Below are 18398 nucleotides of genomic sequence, written 5' to 3' on the forward strand. Positions count from 1 at the left end.
AGCCTTTCAGGAAACTTTTAAATGTAAGCTCGCATTTTTGCTTAAATTTCCGGAAAGCTTCCATAATATCGTCAGCTTCCATGATATCGTCGGCTTCCCAGTTCATGAAGGGGAGCATATTTGCGGTCAGTGCATTGGACGCCGCCATTTTAGCTGCCCATACGATTCGCGGTTAAAACGCTGCAGAGTTTACTTTAAAAAAAAAAAAAAAAAAAAAATTCTTCAATCTGATATCGTTTTTATTTGCGTAAGTTTTACTCACTTATACCGCTGCCACCATGTTATGTCTTCTAGTGCTCGTAGTGCTTTGTAAAGATGCCTCTGGACTCGGTAGTTTGTAATTATAAACTAATGTTTTATTTGAGTTGTAATGGCTGCCTGCCGCATGGTGCGGGGTGATATTTCCAAGTGTCCTGTGCGGCGCCTGCGCACTACTTTCCCAGCATCGTAGTGCTGCTACACTTGATTTGAGTGTTAGTACACTTGTACAATGTAGTCCCAACATAGCTATGTAACAAGCACTGTGCATTGTCTGAACTGTGGGGAGTGTTAGCACTGTGCATTGCATGAACTGTGGAGAGTGTTAGCGCTGTGCTTTGCATGAACTGTGGGGAGTGTTAGCGCTGTGCATTGTCTGAACTGTGGGGAGTGTTAGCACTGTGCGTTGTCTGAACTGTGGGGAGTGTTAGCACTGTGCATTGTCTGAACTGTGGGGAGTATTAGCACTGTGTGTTGTCTGAACTGTGGGGAGTGTTAGCACTGTGCATTGCATGAACTGTGGGGACTTGTAGTGCTATGTAGGATTGTCAATTCTCCTGGTATGTCCGGGAGGCTCCTGGAATTGCCAATCAATCTCCCAGTCACCGCTCATGGCATCCTGGGAGAAAAGTATTTGTTGCATAGTTCACTCCTGTGTGCCTCAGCCATCTCCTGTATAGCTGGACACAAGGGGACCTGATTTTTCGCACAAATGCATCCATTACTTGAATACTTAACAATGTAATCGTTGGGCAGAACCAGTCAGTGCTGGGATAGTGATGTCCGTCAATATGCAGTATGGCGTTTGTAAGCTAGCAGGAGCTGCTGATTAATGTTGTATGTAAAGTTGTTTTAAACCTTAAATCTGTTTTATTGTCATTCAATTTAGTATTGTAATGAGTATTAAAAGAAGTTAACTTAAGAAAAGACCATGGCCTAGAAATTGGGTATAGCCCCGCTTGAGGCGTTAGAACTGGCGCTGTGCAAAGTTTATAGCCAGACGAAACTTATCGCTGCCTGGCGAGATATTGGGTTGCATCGCCCCCAAAGGGGATTGAGGCACTAACTCGGACGTTGCACAGGGCTCCTAAGGCGCAAAAGTTCAGGCGCTACCCAATATCGGCGCGGACGGGCGCAACGCAGGTGATCTCAATTACCGGAAACCACGAGACTTCCAGGCGCCGGCCGGCTCTTAAAGGGGGGGTCAGTCAGCCTGAGCTGCTACACTCAACGCCCTGTAGGCCTCAGAATCGGCGCTCACCCTTCTCTGGCGCAAGAAATTTGGTGAGGATGGAGAAGGTGAGACAGAGAGCAGAGCGCTTCAGCACTGAGGCTCTGGACCAGTTGGTGTCTGCAGTTGAGCGCCGTCGAGATGTTCTGTATCCTGACAATGGCAAGAGGCCAAAACAAAAGGCTTACCGGCGATCTTGGAGGGAGGTTTCTCAGAGGGTCAACTCCAACAGCATAGCGACCAGGACCCCTGTTCAGTGCAGGAAGAAATTCAACGACCTCACTCGGGTCGTTAGGGTGAGTGTTGGTTATGCAAGCTTCTGGTTCCCTCCATCTGCACCTAACTTCGAGGACCCAGTTGCCATGATGCCCCAATGGCCATCTGTCAGCAAGCACCCATGGCCCTTTCTGGGCACACACATGGACATTTCACTCAAGGCCACATGTAAGGGCCCTTGCACCATGGGGGGCATGAGATGATCTCTCAAGGCATCATGTAAGGGCTCTTGCACCATGGGGGGCATGAGATGATCTCTCAAGGCATCATGTAAGGGCTCTTGCACCATGGGGGGCATGAGATGATCTCTCAAGGCATCATGTTACAGAACTTCCCCTTCTTTCCCCTGCAGTCCAAGCTGGCGATGATGCAAAAGGAGCAGCGTCGAACCGGTGGCAGGCCTCCACAAGTGGTCACTCTCACGGATCTCGAGGAGAGAGTGCACCAGATTCTTGGAGGACGTCTGTCTGGTCCTGTTACCACTGCAGCTGCCGACCCCATTCTCGACAGCGAGGGTAAGGCTCTCACCTTTTGCAGCTGTCTCCTTCCACTTGGTCCCCCCGCCAGCATGCTTCCTCAGTGTGCCGCAATCTGCCATGCCTTTCCGCCAACCTGTCCTTTTGCTAAAGCCACTCTTCCACCTCCCTGCTTTCAGATGATGCATCACCAACTGGGGCTCCACGCCCTGAAGCTGCCAGTGCTAGTGCCTCCGGAGGCGAGGATCAGGAGGAAGCCGGACCATCCGTTCCAATCTCAGGGGAGCATACACATGTACAGACTGGGGATAGTAGTTCCCTGGAGGGGAGGGGAGGGGGCTCTGAGGATCAGGCAGTTGCCGGACCAAGCGGCATGCAGCAACGCAAGGGGCGTAGGCAAGTTCGGCCACCGTCTCCCCGGAGGGAAAGGCAGGTAGTGATGACTGCTGCACAGAGCGCAGAGGAGGTGCATCGCCTGGCTGAAATGAGCACCCAGGCCCGGCTCAGGCACACTGAGCTGATGGCTGCAATGGGGAGAATGCCTCAGTCAATAGATACACTGGCAAAGAGTGTGTTGGACTTCGGGGCAACAATGGAGAGGACTCTCCAGGGCTTCGGGGCAATAATGGACAGGACTCTCCAGGGCTTCGGGGCAACAATGGAGAGGTCTGTCGAGGGCTTCAGGCCAGCAATGGAGAGGACTCTCCAGGGCTTCGGGGCAACAATGGACAGGACTCTCCAGGGCTTCGGGGCAACAATGGAGAGGTCTGTCGAGGGCTTTGGGCCAACAATGGAGAGGACTGTCCAGGGCTTTGAGGCCGCTATGGAAAGGACTGTTCAGGGCTTCGGACAATCCCTGGAAAGGTCTGTGCAGGGCTTGTCCGAGGCAGTGGAGCGGTCAGCACCGGCCTTGTCCGAAGCAATGGAAAGAACTGTCAAGGGCTTCTCCGAAGCACTGGCACCTGGCTCACAGGTCCTCACTGCTGCGACGCAGTCACTTGCCGGCCTCGTCCACACCCAGATTGAGGCAACGCGAACTCTCACTGCAACCACCCTATCTGCATCAGCTAGGATCACCCCGGGCCCTTCCAGTCCCATACAAGGCCAGGAATCAGTGGAGCATGCGATTGTGGCGGATGAGCCGAGCCGGTCCCCTCAGAGCCAGTGTGTTGTCCGACAATGGTGCAGGTGTCCTCTCTCGGCAGGTGACCATTCCACATGCCAGCGCTGGCACGTCTGCAGTGCAGCTGCCACCACCTGCAGTGCACACTGCTTCCAGCCATGCTCAGATCAAGCATCCTGCGTCCGCACCCTCCAAGCCCAGAGGTTGGCCAGGCCGTCCCTCAGGGGCTTCTGCGCTTCCAGACAGTCAGCAGGCGTCCCCCAGCCTTCACCCCACCACTGGGGTTCAAATATGTAGGAGCAGCAGGGAGGGAAGGGGCGGAGCGTGAAAGAGAAGTCGTTCTCCATCAAGGGGCCAGCAGTAGAGGGAGGTGCTGAGATGTTTCTTTGGCCAAAATCAAGGAGACCCTCACCTGTTGGAATTGTTGGAAATAGTTTAGTTTGGCGGCTTTGCCAAAGAGTTAACTGTTATTTTGTTAGTCATGGTTTCTGTTGACATGACGTTGTTTTGCTGTAATGAAAGACTTTTGTGACAATAAAGAGAAGTTTAAATGTGCTATGGTGTACGTGACTCATTACAGTGATGCTGGCCTTCAGAGGCTTTCAAACATCCAAAGTGCGCAGCAGTTAAGGCACTCATCATTCTGCCAGAGGGGCCTCGATACGAGTCCTCATGAGCCTGTGACGGATGGCCCTTCCACTTTCAGGGGCCCTTCCATCTTCCTCCTCCTCCTCCTCGTCCGCATGCTCCTCCTGCTCCTCCTCCTCCGCCTGCTTCTCCAGGGTCAGAGGGAAGGTGATGAATTGACGCCTTCGCCTATAAAGGGCAGCTGTAACTTGCCAGATGCAGCAGTGGACTGCAACCTGAGAGATATTAGCGATGTCCCCAATGGCTCACTGAAAGGATCCGTTGCCATAAAAATTGAGGCCAACAGTCACTTTAGCGGCCACCGACAGAGAGGTCATGCACCGTAGACGCGGCTGCAGATCCTCATCAAGCAGGTGGCACAGCTCAGTAACAACGTCCATCCCGAATCGGAGCCTTCGCACACACTGCTCCTCCGACATGTCAAGGTATGACACCTGCTGCCTAAAGACCCTCGCAGCAGGTCCTCGGATTGCCCGACCTCCATTGCCCCTCCTCCTTCTGGCCAATCCCGGCCCTCTCTCCCGCCATCTCTCTGCCCCTTCATAGTGTTCGGCCATGAGGCCGTGGCCCTCCAAAGCATCTCCCATTCCGATGCCAGTTGGTCAAAAGGCTGTTAGGTCTAGTGCTCCAACTGCTCTGGACAGGTTTGAGGGTCCCAAGTACTCTAATGCTAAATTCCAAAAACTCTGCTCCACAGTAGCTCACCAACTCTCTCCACCAATGATCGCAATGAACAGGCCAAGTGGCTGAAGCTTCTGTACTAGAGCTGTCCCCTTTAAATAGTGCCCCCCGGCTCCGAGAAGGGCCTGCTAACGCTCCTTCGAACTGTCACTAATAGCGCTAGGCATAAAGGCTCTGGGCGCCACCCAATATCCGCTCAGGCGCCCCTAAAAGGCGTTGCGCAATGAAATGACGTCACGATCTGCTTGCGCTCGCGGGCGCGCGCAAACACTTAGCGCAGACGTTAAATGTATAGTCAATATATGGGAGTTGTCGCTATCTTCATTGCGCCCGCCCCAACATTAGGTAACGCCCCAATTCTCGGTCTCTTTAGGCGCTAACCGCTGGCGCAAACAACCCAATTTCTAGGCCCATGTTTACTCTGCTACAGAGCTAAGAGTTAGATTTTCTTTTACTGCCATAAATCTGTATTTAGGTTTGAACAAAATGTTTCCTCATAGCCATCTATCTGGTATTTTGATCTTAACCACAGTCTTTGTACTTTAATCAGTTAGTACAATATTTTATACATATGTAATTCGATGAAGTGCACACAAATGACAATTGTTTTTTAAAATGTAAACATTGATTGTATATGTTTTTCATTGATGATCCGGTTGGGAGGAAAATGTGTCAATGTATGATTGTATTTTTCTAAAGAAATTGCGTTGAAGTATGTCCTACCTTCCATAAGTACACGGAAGACATCCTTTAAAATAGTAATGGTGGTACCCAGGACAAAAATAGAGAAAAAGAATGTAGAGATCGGATCTGCGATTTTATAAGCAGGCTGTGATTGGAAAACAAACAATAAAGAAACAGGTTAGCATGGTGCTCATATTCAAAAAGGATGACAATATAGACAAAGGCAACTACAGACCCATTAGTCTTACTTCAGTTTCATGTACAATAATAACATGGATTATAAGGGTTATTTTCTCCCCATCTCTCCTGAAGGTGTGGCCTCCTTACTGGGGTACAGGTCTATGGGCGATGGGTTCCCTTGGATAGCCATTATTCACATGTATGACCCTTGATGGTGAATATTGGTGGGCTAATTGACCACAGGGGGCATCACAGCTCAAGCTAATCCTATTGTCACATGACATCTATATGAGTCATTCCAACAGGGGTCACTAAATAGCGATCAGGAATGAGAATCTTATCTGATTTTTCCCTTCCTAACCCAGTAGAGGTCAGATAAATTATCACAGAACAGGGATCAAATCGAAGCCTTTCCTGGTCTGTTTGGTTCAATGGTTCACTGGATAAATTTGCTGAGCCATTGGCTGAACTGGGTTTTGTTAATTCTTCTTGCAGCACAATAACAATTCATCGTTATTCATTCTAAGTACAGTCATGCATAAGGCCACGCATATCAGATCATACGTGCTTCAGTTACTTCTCAGAAGAAGTGAATGAAATAGTGAATTCACCAATTCTTACTAATAGTGAAATACTCCAGAATATGATGGAAGTCTGGATATCCTCCTCTCTCATCCAAGTGCTTCCCTTTTAGTTTACAAGTATCTCCACTAACGGCATTTTCATCTGCTTTTAATGGAGACTAAAGCTAGTGACAGAGCCAGTACAACCACCACAATCATTTGGAGGTTGGCCAATGGGGCAGTGGAGGACCACCTCCATTTTGCTCCCAGGAACCTCTGTCATAGAAACATAGAAGATAGGAGCAGGAGTAGGCCATTCGGCCCCTCGAGCCTGCTCCGCCATTCAATGCGATCATGGCTGATCATCCAAATTCAGTACCCGGTCCCTGCTTTCTCCACATACCCCTTGATCCCTTTAGCCTTAAGAAATATATCCAACTCCTTCTTGAATATATTTAATGAATTGGCCTCTACTGCCTTCTGTGGTCGAGAATTCCACAGGTTCACCACTCTCTGGGTGAAGAAATTCCTCCTCATTTCTGTCCTAAAAGGCCTACCCCTTATCCTTAAACTGTGACCCCTGGTTCTGGATTCCCCGACCATGTCACCCGTCTTCGGCCTGCAAGTCTGTGCAGTTCCCGGCTCAGCCTTTGGACTAGGTATGTCAGCATTCCCCAGTTCCCAGCTCAATCCCCTTCCAGCCAAGTCAGCCAAATCTGGAGTTCAAACCAGCCCCCCAGTTGATGAAACCTAGCTCCACCACTGACTAAAGCAATTTGCTTCTTTTCCTTGTCCTCTGAGAGGTACAAGTATTTCTGAGTCCTTCCTGCTGGATTTCTCATTAACACTTGTTCAAGTTTCAGGGTCCTTAGCTTTTCCCCTCATCGGGTTTTGATATTCCCTATTGATGGAATAGCCTCCTCATCTGGATTTATCTTCTAATTTTTTTGGCACTGGGAGAACGCCCTGTCCTCCTTCAACTGGTACAATGGGATCTTTAACATCCACCTGAACAGGTAGGCAGGACTTGGGTTTAAAATCTCATCTGAAAGACAGCATTCTCTCAGTACTGCACTGGAGTGAAGGCTAAGGTCCAGTCCTGGAGTGATGGCTAAGGTCCAGTCCTGGAGTGATGGCTAAGGTCCAGTCCTGGAGTGATGGCTAAGGTCCAGTCCTGGAGTGATGGCTAAGGTCCAGTCCTGGAGTGATGGCTAAGGTCCAGTCCTGGAGTGATGGCTAAGGTCCAGTCCTGGTGTGGGGTTCCAAGACACAACCTTTGGACCTAGAGGTGTAACTGCCAACTAAGTCATGCTGACACAAGTAGCATATAACTGCTGGTTTAAAGATTGCTTGCATTTTAATGTAAGTTTATCTATTCATACATAATCTGTAGAGTATGATATGGCTGTTAGACAGAGTCGTCTTCATTTTGTTTCAGTAATGAGCAACACACAATTATCAATTGAATTAAAATTAGAGAGAAAACGGGAATTACAGACCTGTAAGCCTGACATTGGTAGTGGGGAAAATGCCAGAGTCCATTATAAAAGATGTAATAGCAGAGCACTTGGAAAACAGTGACAGGATCGGACAAAGTCAACATGGATTTACAAAAGGTAAATCGTGCTTGACTAATCTACTGGAATTTTTTGAGGATGTAACTGGTAAAATAGATAAGGGAGAACCAGTGGATGTGGTGTATTTGGACTTTCAGAAGGCTTTCGATAAGGTCCCGCATAAGAGATTAGCGTGTAAAGTTAAGGCACATGGGATTGGGGGCAAGGTATTGACTTGGATAGAGAACTGGTTGGCAGACAGAAAGCAAAAAGTTGGAATAAACGGGTCTTTTTCAGAGTGGCAGGCAGTGACTAGTGGGGTACCGCAGGGATCGGTCCTTGGATCCCAGCTATTCACAATATATATTAATGATCTAGACAAGGGAACTAGATGTCATATCTCCAAATTTGCAGATGACACAAAGCTGGGTGGGCGTGTGTGCTGTGAGGAGGATGCCGCGAAACTCCAGGATGATTTGGACAGGTTGGGTGATTGGGCAGAAGCATGGCAGATGCAATATAACGTGGATAAATGTGAGGTTATCCACTTTGGTGTCAAAAATAGGAAGGCAGATTATTATCTGAATGGCAATAGATTGGGAGAAGGGGAAGTGCAATGAGACCTGGGTGTCCTTGTGCACCAGTCGCTGAAGGTAAGCATGCAGGTGCAGCAGGCGGTTAAGAAGGCAAATGGTATGTTGGCCTTCATAGCGAGAGGGTTTGAGTACAGGAACAAGGATGCCTTGCTTCAGTTGTATAGGGCCTTGGTGAGACCACATCTTGAGTATTGTGTGCAGTTTTGGTTGCCTTATCTGAGGAAGGATGTTCTTGCCATGGAAGGAGTTCAGCGAAGATTCACCAGGCTGATACCTGGGATGGCAGGAATGACATATGAGGAGAGATTGGGTCGATTGGGCTTGTACTCGCTGGAGTTTAGAAGAATGAGAGGGGATCTCATTGAAACTTATAAAATTCTGACAGGACTGGACAGACTAGATGCAGGAAGGATGTTCCCGATGGTCGGGGAGTCCAGAACCAGGGCTCACAGTCTAAGGATAAGGGGTAGGCCATTTAGGACTGAAATGAGGAGGAATTTCTTCACCCAGAGAGCGGTGGACCTGTGGAATTCTCTACCACAGAAGGCAGTAGAGGCCAATTCATTAAATATATTCAAGAAGGAGTTGGATATATTTCTTAAGGCTAAAGGGATCAAATGGTATGGGGAGAAAGCAGGGACCGGGTACTGAATTTGGATGATCAGCCATGATCGCAGGCTCGAGGGGCCGAATGGCCTACTCCTGCTCCTATCTTCTGTTTCTATGTTTCTATGTAAAATGTTTTCTCTACATTTTTTTAACAGGAAATAATTCCTGTGAGTATGGGATATATTCCACCTCAAAGAGCTTCAAATTTTATAGGTCATTAAAAGCATTGATAATTCTGTTTTAACAAAATACTAATTGTAGGAGTTCCTGGATTCCCTGTACCTTGAGGCTGCTCTCACTGGTGTAACAGCCTAGCTATTAGACAGCAATGAAACTACATTCCAGGGGGCCAAAATTTATTTTAAGGGCTTAATGACTGTGTTAAGATAATGCACAAAGGAATATTATACAAGTGTATTAATTAGTATGCTAAAGTAAGTGTTCTGTGGAATTTCAGGCCAGTTAAGGTATTTAACAGCTTCCTAGAATCTACCCTTTTGAGTAAAATAAAAGTATGCCTGATTTCACTCCTAAATGGCCTAGCTCTATTTTTAAGATTATGGCCTCTTGATCTGGATTCTCCCACCAGAGGAAAGAGTTTCCCTGTATCTACCCTATCAAATCCCTTTATCATTTTCAACACCTCGATTAGTTCACCCTTCCAAACTCAAGGGAATACAAGCCAAGTTTATGCAACCTGTCATAATTTAACCCTTTAAGCCCTGGTATCATTCTGGCCAATCTGCACTGTACCCCTTTACAAGGCCAATATACCTTCCTGAGGTGTGGTGTCCAAAACTGAATGCAGTGCTCCTGATGGGGTCTGACCAAGGCTCTGTATAACTGAAGCTTCACTTCCTCACTTTTAAATTCAAACCCCCTTGAGATAAAGGCCAACATTCTATTCGCCTTTTTGATTACTTTTTGTACCTGTGCACGAGCTTTTAGTGATTTGTGTCCATGGACACCTAAATCCTTTTGCTCCTCCACAGCTCCTAGTTTCTCGCCATTAAGAAAATATTGATGTATAAATGTTATTCTCCAGAGGAATTTAGCATTGAAAGAATTAAAAGGAAAGTTGTAATTCCTCTGTGCTCTATTTTTAGTGCAGTGGTTAACACGATCACTGCAAATTCTTACGAGTGCTAACTTAGCAAAAGTGTTAACCTATTTAAAATAAATTGACTTCATTAAAATAGCACACAGGAATTTGATGTGAATGCATTCACCAGTGCACCAAGAAGAGATCACAAAGGAACTGCAATCCTTAAGTGTTTTAAACTACAACCAACAATATTTTTTGTGATATTTTATCACTGTGAATGTTAGATTTACCTCACTGAAATAAACTCATAATTAAAATACAATATACAGTTATTAAAATACAGCAGGAACCTTAAAGAAGATGACAATGGCTGCCACAAACACTCCGATGCTCTGAAACAAGTCTCCGATGACGTGTATGAAGGCTGCTCTCACGCTGGTGTTGCCCAGATGGTTTGGTTGGGAAGAGTTTTCATCGGCTCTGCTGTTTTCTAACTCCTCGTAACCAAATGCACGGTGGTGGCTGTGGCCATGGCTGTGGGAAGGGTTTGACTGATGGAGTATGACAGCCATTCTGCAACACAAAAAATTGCTGTAAGGAATTGTATCATATTACTTTCAAGGACTTTGGTGGATTAAATTTTGAGCTATTTCAACACTTGCAGCTTTCGCATCCCACAAATAATTTCAATGATGTGTCAAATTCAAAGGCTATTGTATTATGATGTATGCACTAGCCTATCAGAGATATATTTTGTGATTTTGAGGCACTTTGAGCTATCCTAGTGGCATTCATCTATTTGACACATTCTTTGTTTGAATATTCAACCATGGAACTAGATAAAATAAGCTTTTCTATATAATTTATACTGTTGAACCTTTTTTATGACACTTGTCTGCATTTTACTGCTAATAAAACTCACATTACACATTGCGTCATCCTCAGGTGTACATCTGGACCCCACTCGCCGTGTTAAATAATTAATTAGGAGGGAAAAATTGCATTTAAACAGAAATATTGATCTTAAATATTCCAGTACAGTAATTGGTGAGAGAGTTATGAAAGCATCTTGTAATGTTGCATAAAGCTGCTAATTTGTGACTAATCTTTGAAGTAGAAACTGATGGGGAGCATACCTCAGTCAACTGCTTCCCAGATAAGAAAAAACAGATGATAGTCTGTAACTTTGAACTGACTGGATTACAGTTACGATTTATAATACAGTAAGAATTATTCTTAGAATCAAAGTGTTAAATCCGTGAATCTTGATGTATGGTGTCCTTCAATAAATAGACAGAGACTGCAGAGGAACAATCAACAGGTGTTTACTGGATGAGAGTCACCCAAAAACTAACAATACAGATCCCTACTCAGGGTTTATATACAGGTGTGGTCACTGCCGGTACTACAGTATACAGGAGCTGTAAAAAGTAGTTCTCCCCTTAAAGGTACATACACTACAATTCCTCCCCTTTTTAGATTAACAGTACCATAACATTCATTTAACAATTAACACTTTTAACATGCAACATTAACTGAAAGTAGTCCATTTATAAATTCAGTCTTTGGGGCGGCTTCCTGATCCTTTCTGGATAGCGCCTTTCCTGAGTGTCTTGCTCTTGGTGCGGAGGTGATTCTGCCCCCCTGTCATCGGTTGGTTAATCAGCTTCCGATGCTACTGTTTCTGGGGTAGATGCTACCTGTATGCTGGGTTCATCACCAGGTATGCGAGACATGGGGTTGACTCGTTCCTGTGACGCTAGGATCTGGTCGACATGGCGTCTCACAATGTTCTCCCCAACATCCACTGTGTACATTAGTGGCCCCTGCCATGTGCATATCGTTCCTGGTTGCCATTTCTCTGTTCGGTAGTCGCGGGCCAAGACTGGTTGCCCTACATTGAAGCTCCTTGTCGGCTTCTCATTGATGTGCTGGAATTGCTTATTCTCAACATTTCTTCGTACATTTGGTCTGAGCAAATCCAGACGAGATCTCAACCTTCGGTTAAAGAACATCATGGCCGGGGTCTGGTTGGTAACTGCATGTGTCGCATTTCTGTAGGCTAACAGGAAATTGTCCACCTTATGCTGCAGTGGAATGTTGTCATTGCACATGGCCCTTACTGCCTTTTTAAAGGTTTGTACGAACCTCTCAGCCAATCCATTTGTGGCTGGATGATACAGGGCGGATGTGTAATGCCTTACCCCATTCCTTCTCATAAATTTCCGAAACTCTTCGGACACAAACTGTGGTCCGTTATCAGAGCAAATCTGCTCTGGCAAGCCGTTCCTCGCAAATATGGTCCGTAGGACTGCAATAGCTTTCTCCGTGGTGGTGGAGGACATTTTGATCACCTCAGGCCATTTCGAGTGCGCATCCACGGCTATTAAGAACATTGAGTCCATGAATGGACCAGCAAAATCAATATGCACCCGTTGCCATGGAGAGGAGGGCCACTCCCATGGGTGTAGAGGGGCATGTGGTGGTGCATTTTGGACCTTCTGGCATCCTGAGCAGCTCTTTGTCAGGTCCTCGATTTGCTGATCGATCCCCAGCCACCACACATAAGCCCTAGCAAGGCTTTTCATTTTCACCCCTCCCAGATTACCTTCGTGAAGCTCATTGAGCACTCTCTCCCTTAACTTGGGTGGAATTACCACTCGGGATCCACACATCAAGGTCCCCTGGCATACTGACAGCTGTTCTCTTCTGGATGAGAATGCTGGCAACAGTGAGTCGCCATGTGTTGGCCAGCCCTTCACCGTCAAATCATATACCCGAGACAGTGTCGGGTCATTTCGGGTCTCCTTCTCTATATCCGCGTCAGTTACTGGCAAGCGTTCAATTATAGTCGAATAAAATATTTCGACAGGGTCCACTGCTGGTGCTTCCTCCGCAGTAGGCAGTGGCAGGCGTGATAGCCCATCAGCGTTTCCATGCTGTTTCGTACCCTTATACTCTATTTCATATTGGTTCGCCCCTAGAAAAAGGGACTATCTTTGTAGCCGTTGCACAGTCATCACCGGAACGCCCTTCTTTGGATTAAAGATGGAGACAAGTGGTTGGTGGTCAGTCAGCAAGGTGAACTTCTGCCCGTGCAGATAGTGGTTGAACTTTTCACTCCCCACACTAGGCTGAGGGCCTCCCTGTCAATCTGGGCGTAGTTACGCTCGGCTGAGGTTAGTGACTGAGACGCAAAGGCTACTGGCCTCTCCAAGCCGTCCAGGAATTTGTGCGACAGCACCGCTCCAATACCATAGGGTGATGCATCACACACCACCTGAATTGGTAGTGCTGGGTTGAAATGAGCCAACACCTCTTTTGATGTGATCAATTCTTTGCACTTCTGGAAAGCTCGTTTACATTCGTCATTCCACTTCCATGGTACCCCCGTTTGCAGTAGGGTGTTCAGTGGGTGTAGTACTGTAGACAAATTCGGCAAGAACTTATGGTAGTAGTTCACCAGCCCGAGGAACGACCTCAGTTGTGACACATTTTCCGGTGCTGGAGCCTTGACTACTGCCTCAATCTTTTCAGGGGGCTTATGTAACCCCTCTTCATCAATAACGTGGCCACAATATGAGATCTGCTTCTGGAAAAACTTGCATTTGTGGCGATTAGCTCGGAGCCCATATTCCTTCAATCTAGTGAGCACCTGCTCCAGGTTGGCGAGGTGATCACTGTCATTTTCGCCCGTGACCAGGATGTCGTCCAAATAACACTGGGTCCCTGGAATCCCTTGCAGGACTTGATCCATTGCCCTTTGCCAAATAGCCAGAGCTGATGCTACCCCGAACACCAGCCGGTTGTATTGGTAGAGACCTTTGTGAGTGTTGATCGTGAGGTACTGTTTCGAGGCTTCTTCTACCTCCATTTGCAGGTACGCCTGGGCCAGATCAATTTTAGTGAAGCAGTTTCCTCCAGATAGCGAGGCGAAAATATCTTCAATCCGCGGAAGCGGATATTGTACCGTGTGAAGGACTGGGTTCACTGTCACCTTAAAGTCCCCACAGATGCGAACCTTCTTTGGTTCCCCAGGCGTATTACTCAATGACCTCTTCATTACAGGAATGATGGGTGTAGCACACTCGCTCCAGTCCACTTTGGACAGTACTCCAGAACATTCCAAACCTTCCAGCTCTGCTTCGACGGCTGGGCGGATCGCATAAGGCACCGGTCTGGCCTTAAAAAACTTTGGGCTTGCATTTTCCTCTATTTTAATCATTGCTGTTATGCCTTTTAGTGTTCCGAGTCCCTCCTGGAACACTTGTGCGTCAGTTAGCATTTTTGACAGTCGTCCAGGTGTGACGTCATCATCATTTTTGGCATCTACCGTCAGTGCTTGTATGGCATGCCAATCTAACTGTATTTTCCTGATCCATTCACGTCATAGTAGTGGTGGTCCTCCATCTGGCAATACATATAGGTCCATTTTTGGTGTTTCCTTGCCATTGTATATCACGTTCACCCTTCTTTTTCCTTTGGGGTAGACTTTTTGCCCCGTGTACGTCTTCAAGACAATCTCTGTATCTCTCAAGGGTATATGTGAGAATAGCCGCTTGTAGTCCCTTCGGTTTATGACTGTTAGGGCTGATCCTGTGTCCAATTCCATTTTCACTTGGACTCCGTCTATCTTGAGCGTGACCCAGATAGTTTGGTGATCCTCTATTTTGATCACATTATGTAGTTTCAGACAACCCAGCTCCTTGCTTCCGGAGTCTGTATCACTTTTCTGTTCGTCTGAACTACTCTCCGTCACCTTATGTACCTTTTTGTACTTCTCCTGTGGAGATTTCTTGCTGCTGGTTTTCTTTCCCGACCTGCAGACTCTTGCAATGTGTCCTACTTTTCCACACTGTCTGCACACTTGGTCCTTGAACCAACAATCCTTATGGTCGTGTGTTGTTCTGCCGCAGCGATAACACTTCACTGCTCCATATGACATTTCATTTGTGCCATATTCTTGCGGTCTCCGTTGTATCTCTGCAGCGCCCTGTGCGGCAGCTTCATGTGATACTGCCATGCTGAAAGCCTTGTCCAGCGTAAGATCCTTTTCTGATAGAAGCCGTTTCTGGGTTCCTTCACTTTGAAGCCCACACACAAACTTGTCCCTTAACGTATCTGCTAGTCCCATTCCAAACTGGCAGTTTTTCGATAGCTTGAGCAGTTCTGTTAAATACTCAGCATTACTTTCGTCTTTCTGCTGGTTCCTTTTGTGAAACTTAAATCTTTCTGCTATCAGCAGCAGTGTGGGGTTTAAGTGGTCCTGTAGGATTGCCACTATGCTTTCAAAATCCTTTTCCACTGGCTTCTCTGAGGTTACTAGGTTTCGCAGTAAGCCATACATTTTTGCACCCATGGAATTCAACAATACCAGTGCTTTCCTGGCATCTGGCACTTCATTCGCCTTGCAGTACACTTCTATGCGTTCTACATATGTCGCCCAATCTTCGACTTCATTGTCGAACGCTGTGACACTGCCACTCTTCGGCATCCCTGGGTGTGGTTAGACTGGCTAAAAATGGCGTCTCCCGCGCTCTCCCTTCTTCTCCGCTGGCTCAAAATGGCATCTCCCACGCTTTCCTTTCTTCTCCCGTGGACGCTGCTCAGCCCTTGAACACCGGCCGCACTCTGCGCATTTTCCTGCGTGCCTCTCTCGTTGACGCCGCTCGGTCCTGAACCCCGGCTGCGCCCTGTGCGCTTTACCCTCTCTCTTACCCCGTCGACGCTGCTCGGCCTTTTTCTGTGCCGTCGGTCGGCTCCAGCCGCCGCTGTCTGGGAAGGGTCTGCGCCGTACCTGCTGCTAGCCCGCTGCGGTGGATCGTCGCGACTGGAGTACCAAGTCCAGCTCTCCACAGCCTCCTGTGCGATGCTCAAGTCCTCTCTGGATGGTCGACGCCCGCACTTCTGGACTCGGCCTTCCCCTTTCACTGCTCTCCAGGAGCGAATCCCTGGGAGGTGATGCAGAGTTGCAGGTAGGTTTGAATCCCATCCTCGTCGCCAATTTTAAATCCGTGAATCTTGATGTATGGTGTCCTTCAATAAATCGACAGAGACTGCAGAGGAACAATCAACAGGTGTTTACTGGATGAGAGTCACCCAAAAACTAACAGTACAGATCCCTACTCAGGGTTTATATACAGGTGTGGTCACTGCCGGTACTACAGTATACAGGAGCTGTAAAAAGTAGTTCTCCCCTTAAAGGTACATACGCTACACATAGCATCATACAAGAGGCCATTCTGCCCATCATGCCCATGCTGGCTCTTTGAAAAAGCTATCTAATTAGTCCCACTTCCCTGCTCTTTCCCCATAACCCTGCCAATTACCTTAAATCTGTGTCCTCTGGTTACCGACCCTTCTGCCAATCTTGTACTCCTCAGCCCTCATATCACTCCTCATGCATGGAAGTGGCGGTAGGGATTGTGGATGCATTGGTAATAATTTTCCAAAACTCCCTGGACTCAGCAAAGGTCCCGGCAGACTGGAAAACTGCTAATGTAACACCTTTATTTAAAAAGGGCAGTAGACAGAAGGCTGGAAACTATAGACCGGTTAGCCTAACATCTGTGGTAGGTAAAATTTTGGAGTCCATTATTAAGGAGACAGTAACAGGACATTTGGATAATCATAATTTAATAGGACAAAGTCAGCATGGTTTTATGAAGGGGAAGTCATGTTTGACAAATTTGCTGGAGTTCTTTGAGGAAGTAACATATAGGGTGGATAAAGGGGAACCAGTGGACGTAGTGTATTTAGACTTCCAAAAGGCATTTGACAAGGTGCCACACAAAAGATTATTGCTTAAGATAAAAAATCACGGGATTGGGGGTAATATTCTGGCATGGATAGAGGATTGGCTCTCTAACAGAAGGCAGAGAGTTGGGATAAATGGTTCATTCTCAGACTGGCAATCAGTAACTAGTGGTGTTCCGCAGGGGTCAGTGCTGGGTCCCCAACTCTTTACAATCTATATTAACGATTTGGAGGAGGGGACCGAGGGGACCAAGTGTAACATATCAAAGTTTGCAGATGATACAAAGATGGGAGGGAAAGTAGTGAGTGAGGAGGACATAAAAAACCTGTAAGGGAACATAGACAGGCTAAGTGGGCAGAGATTTGGTAGATGGAATACAATACTGGAAAGTGTGAGGTTATGCACTTTGGCAGGAAAAATCGTAGAGCAATTTATTATCTTAATGGCAAGAAACTGGAAAGTACTGAAGTACAAAGGGATCTGGGGGTCCTGGTGCACGAAACTCAAAAGGTTAGTATGCAGGTGCAGCAAGTGATTAAGAAGGCCAATGGAATGTTGGCTTTCATTGCTAGGGGGATAGAATATAAAAATAGGGAGGTATTGCTTCAGTTGTACAAGGTGAGACCGCACCTGGAATACTGCATACAGTTTTGGTGTCCATACTTAAGAAAAGACATACTTGCTCTCGAGTCAGTACAAAGAAGGTTCACTCGGTTAATCCCGGGGATGAGGGGATGGACATATGAGGAGAGGTTGAGTAGATTGGGACTCTACTCATTGGAGTTCAGAAGAATGAGAGGCGATCTTATTGAAACATATAAGATTGTGAAGGGGTTGGATCGGGTGGATGCGGGGAGGATGTTCCTGATGATGGGTGAAACTAGAACTAGGGGGCATAGTCTTAGAATAAGGGGCTGCTCTTTCAAAACTGAGATGAGGAGGAACTACTTCACTCAGAGGGTGGTAGGTCCATGGAATATGCTGCCCCAAAAAGCTGTAGAAGCTACATCATTACATAAATTTAAAACAGAAATAGACAGTTTCCTAGAAGTAAAGGGAATTAAGGGTTACGGGGAGTGGGCAGGAATTTGGACATGAGTCTAGGTTCGGATCGGACATGGCCCTGTGTGTAGCGGAGCGAGCCCAGGGGCCGTGTAGCCTGGTCCTGCTCCTATTTCATGTGTCTAATTCTGTTAGATTCAGGAGATGGTTCTGTGATAGTAGATTGGCGGTTAGGATCAGATCAGCCATGATCTTATTGAATGGCGGAGCAGGCTCGAGGGGCCGATTGGCCTACTCCTGCTCCTATTTCTTATGTTCTTATGTTATGTTCTAACTGGGCCTGGCCTACGTTCTGGCTATTGCAGCATACTCCTGCTGGAGTTATAGTGGATGTATACTGGAACTGTCACAGATTTTGGGGGCTTACATGTTTTTAAAAGCCATACAGAAAATGTAAGCAAAAAATGCTAAGAAAATAAAGGCAGGCTACGGATAAGAAGTGAGTAATGCCTGTTAGTTGATAATGGCCCAGTAATTCCGTTCCAAACGCGTGAGTATGGTCGGGGTGCTCGCGCGTCTGGCCGGAGGAAATGCCGGTTTTCAGCATGCACAGCGCATGCGGGGAAAACTGGCATTTCCTGTCCTCTGAACGAAGGGGTTCAGAGGCACAGCGCGTGCGCAGTGAACTTCGTCGATTTCATTCATGGATTCAG

At 47.0% G+C, this 18398-nt stretch overlaps 1 protein-coding gene across 1 annotated transcript in view; it reads right to left on the reverse strand.

Annotated features, from left to right (window-relative positions):
* Positions 1–18398, reverse strand: part of slc30a2 (solute carrier family 30 member 2) — a 100385-nt gene that overhangs the window by 12540 nt on the left and 69447 nt on the right. The window contains exons 5-6 of the mRNA XM_085996220.1: positions 10277–10499; positions 5417–5522 (exon numbers count right to left, since the gene is read on the reverse strand). Of these exons, the coding sequence (XP_085852346.1) occupies positions 5417–5522; positions 10277–10499 (329 nt within the window). The remainder of the gene's footprint in view (positions 1–5416; positions 5523–10276; positions 10500–18398) is intronic.

This window comes from Somniosus microcephalus, chromosome 9, assembly GCF_052327205.1.
Source record: "Somniosus microcephalus isolate GS21.2 chromosome 9, FLI_Smic_1.0, whole genome shotgun sequence".
NCBI classification, from domain to species: Eukaryota; Metazoa; Chordata; class Chondrichthyes; order Squaliformes; family Somniosidae; genus Somniosus; species Somniosus microcephalus.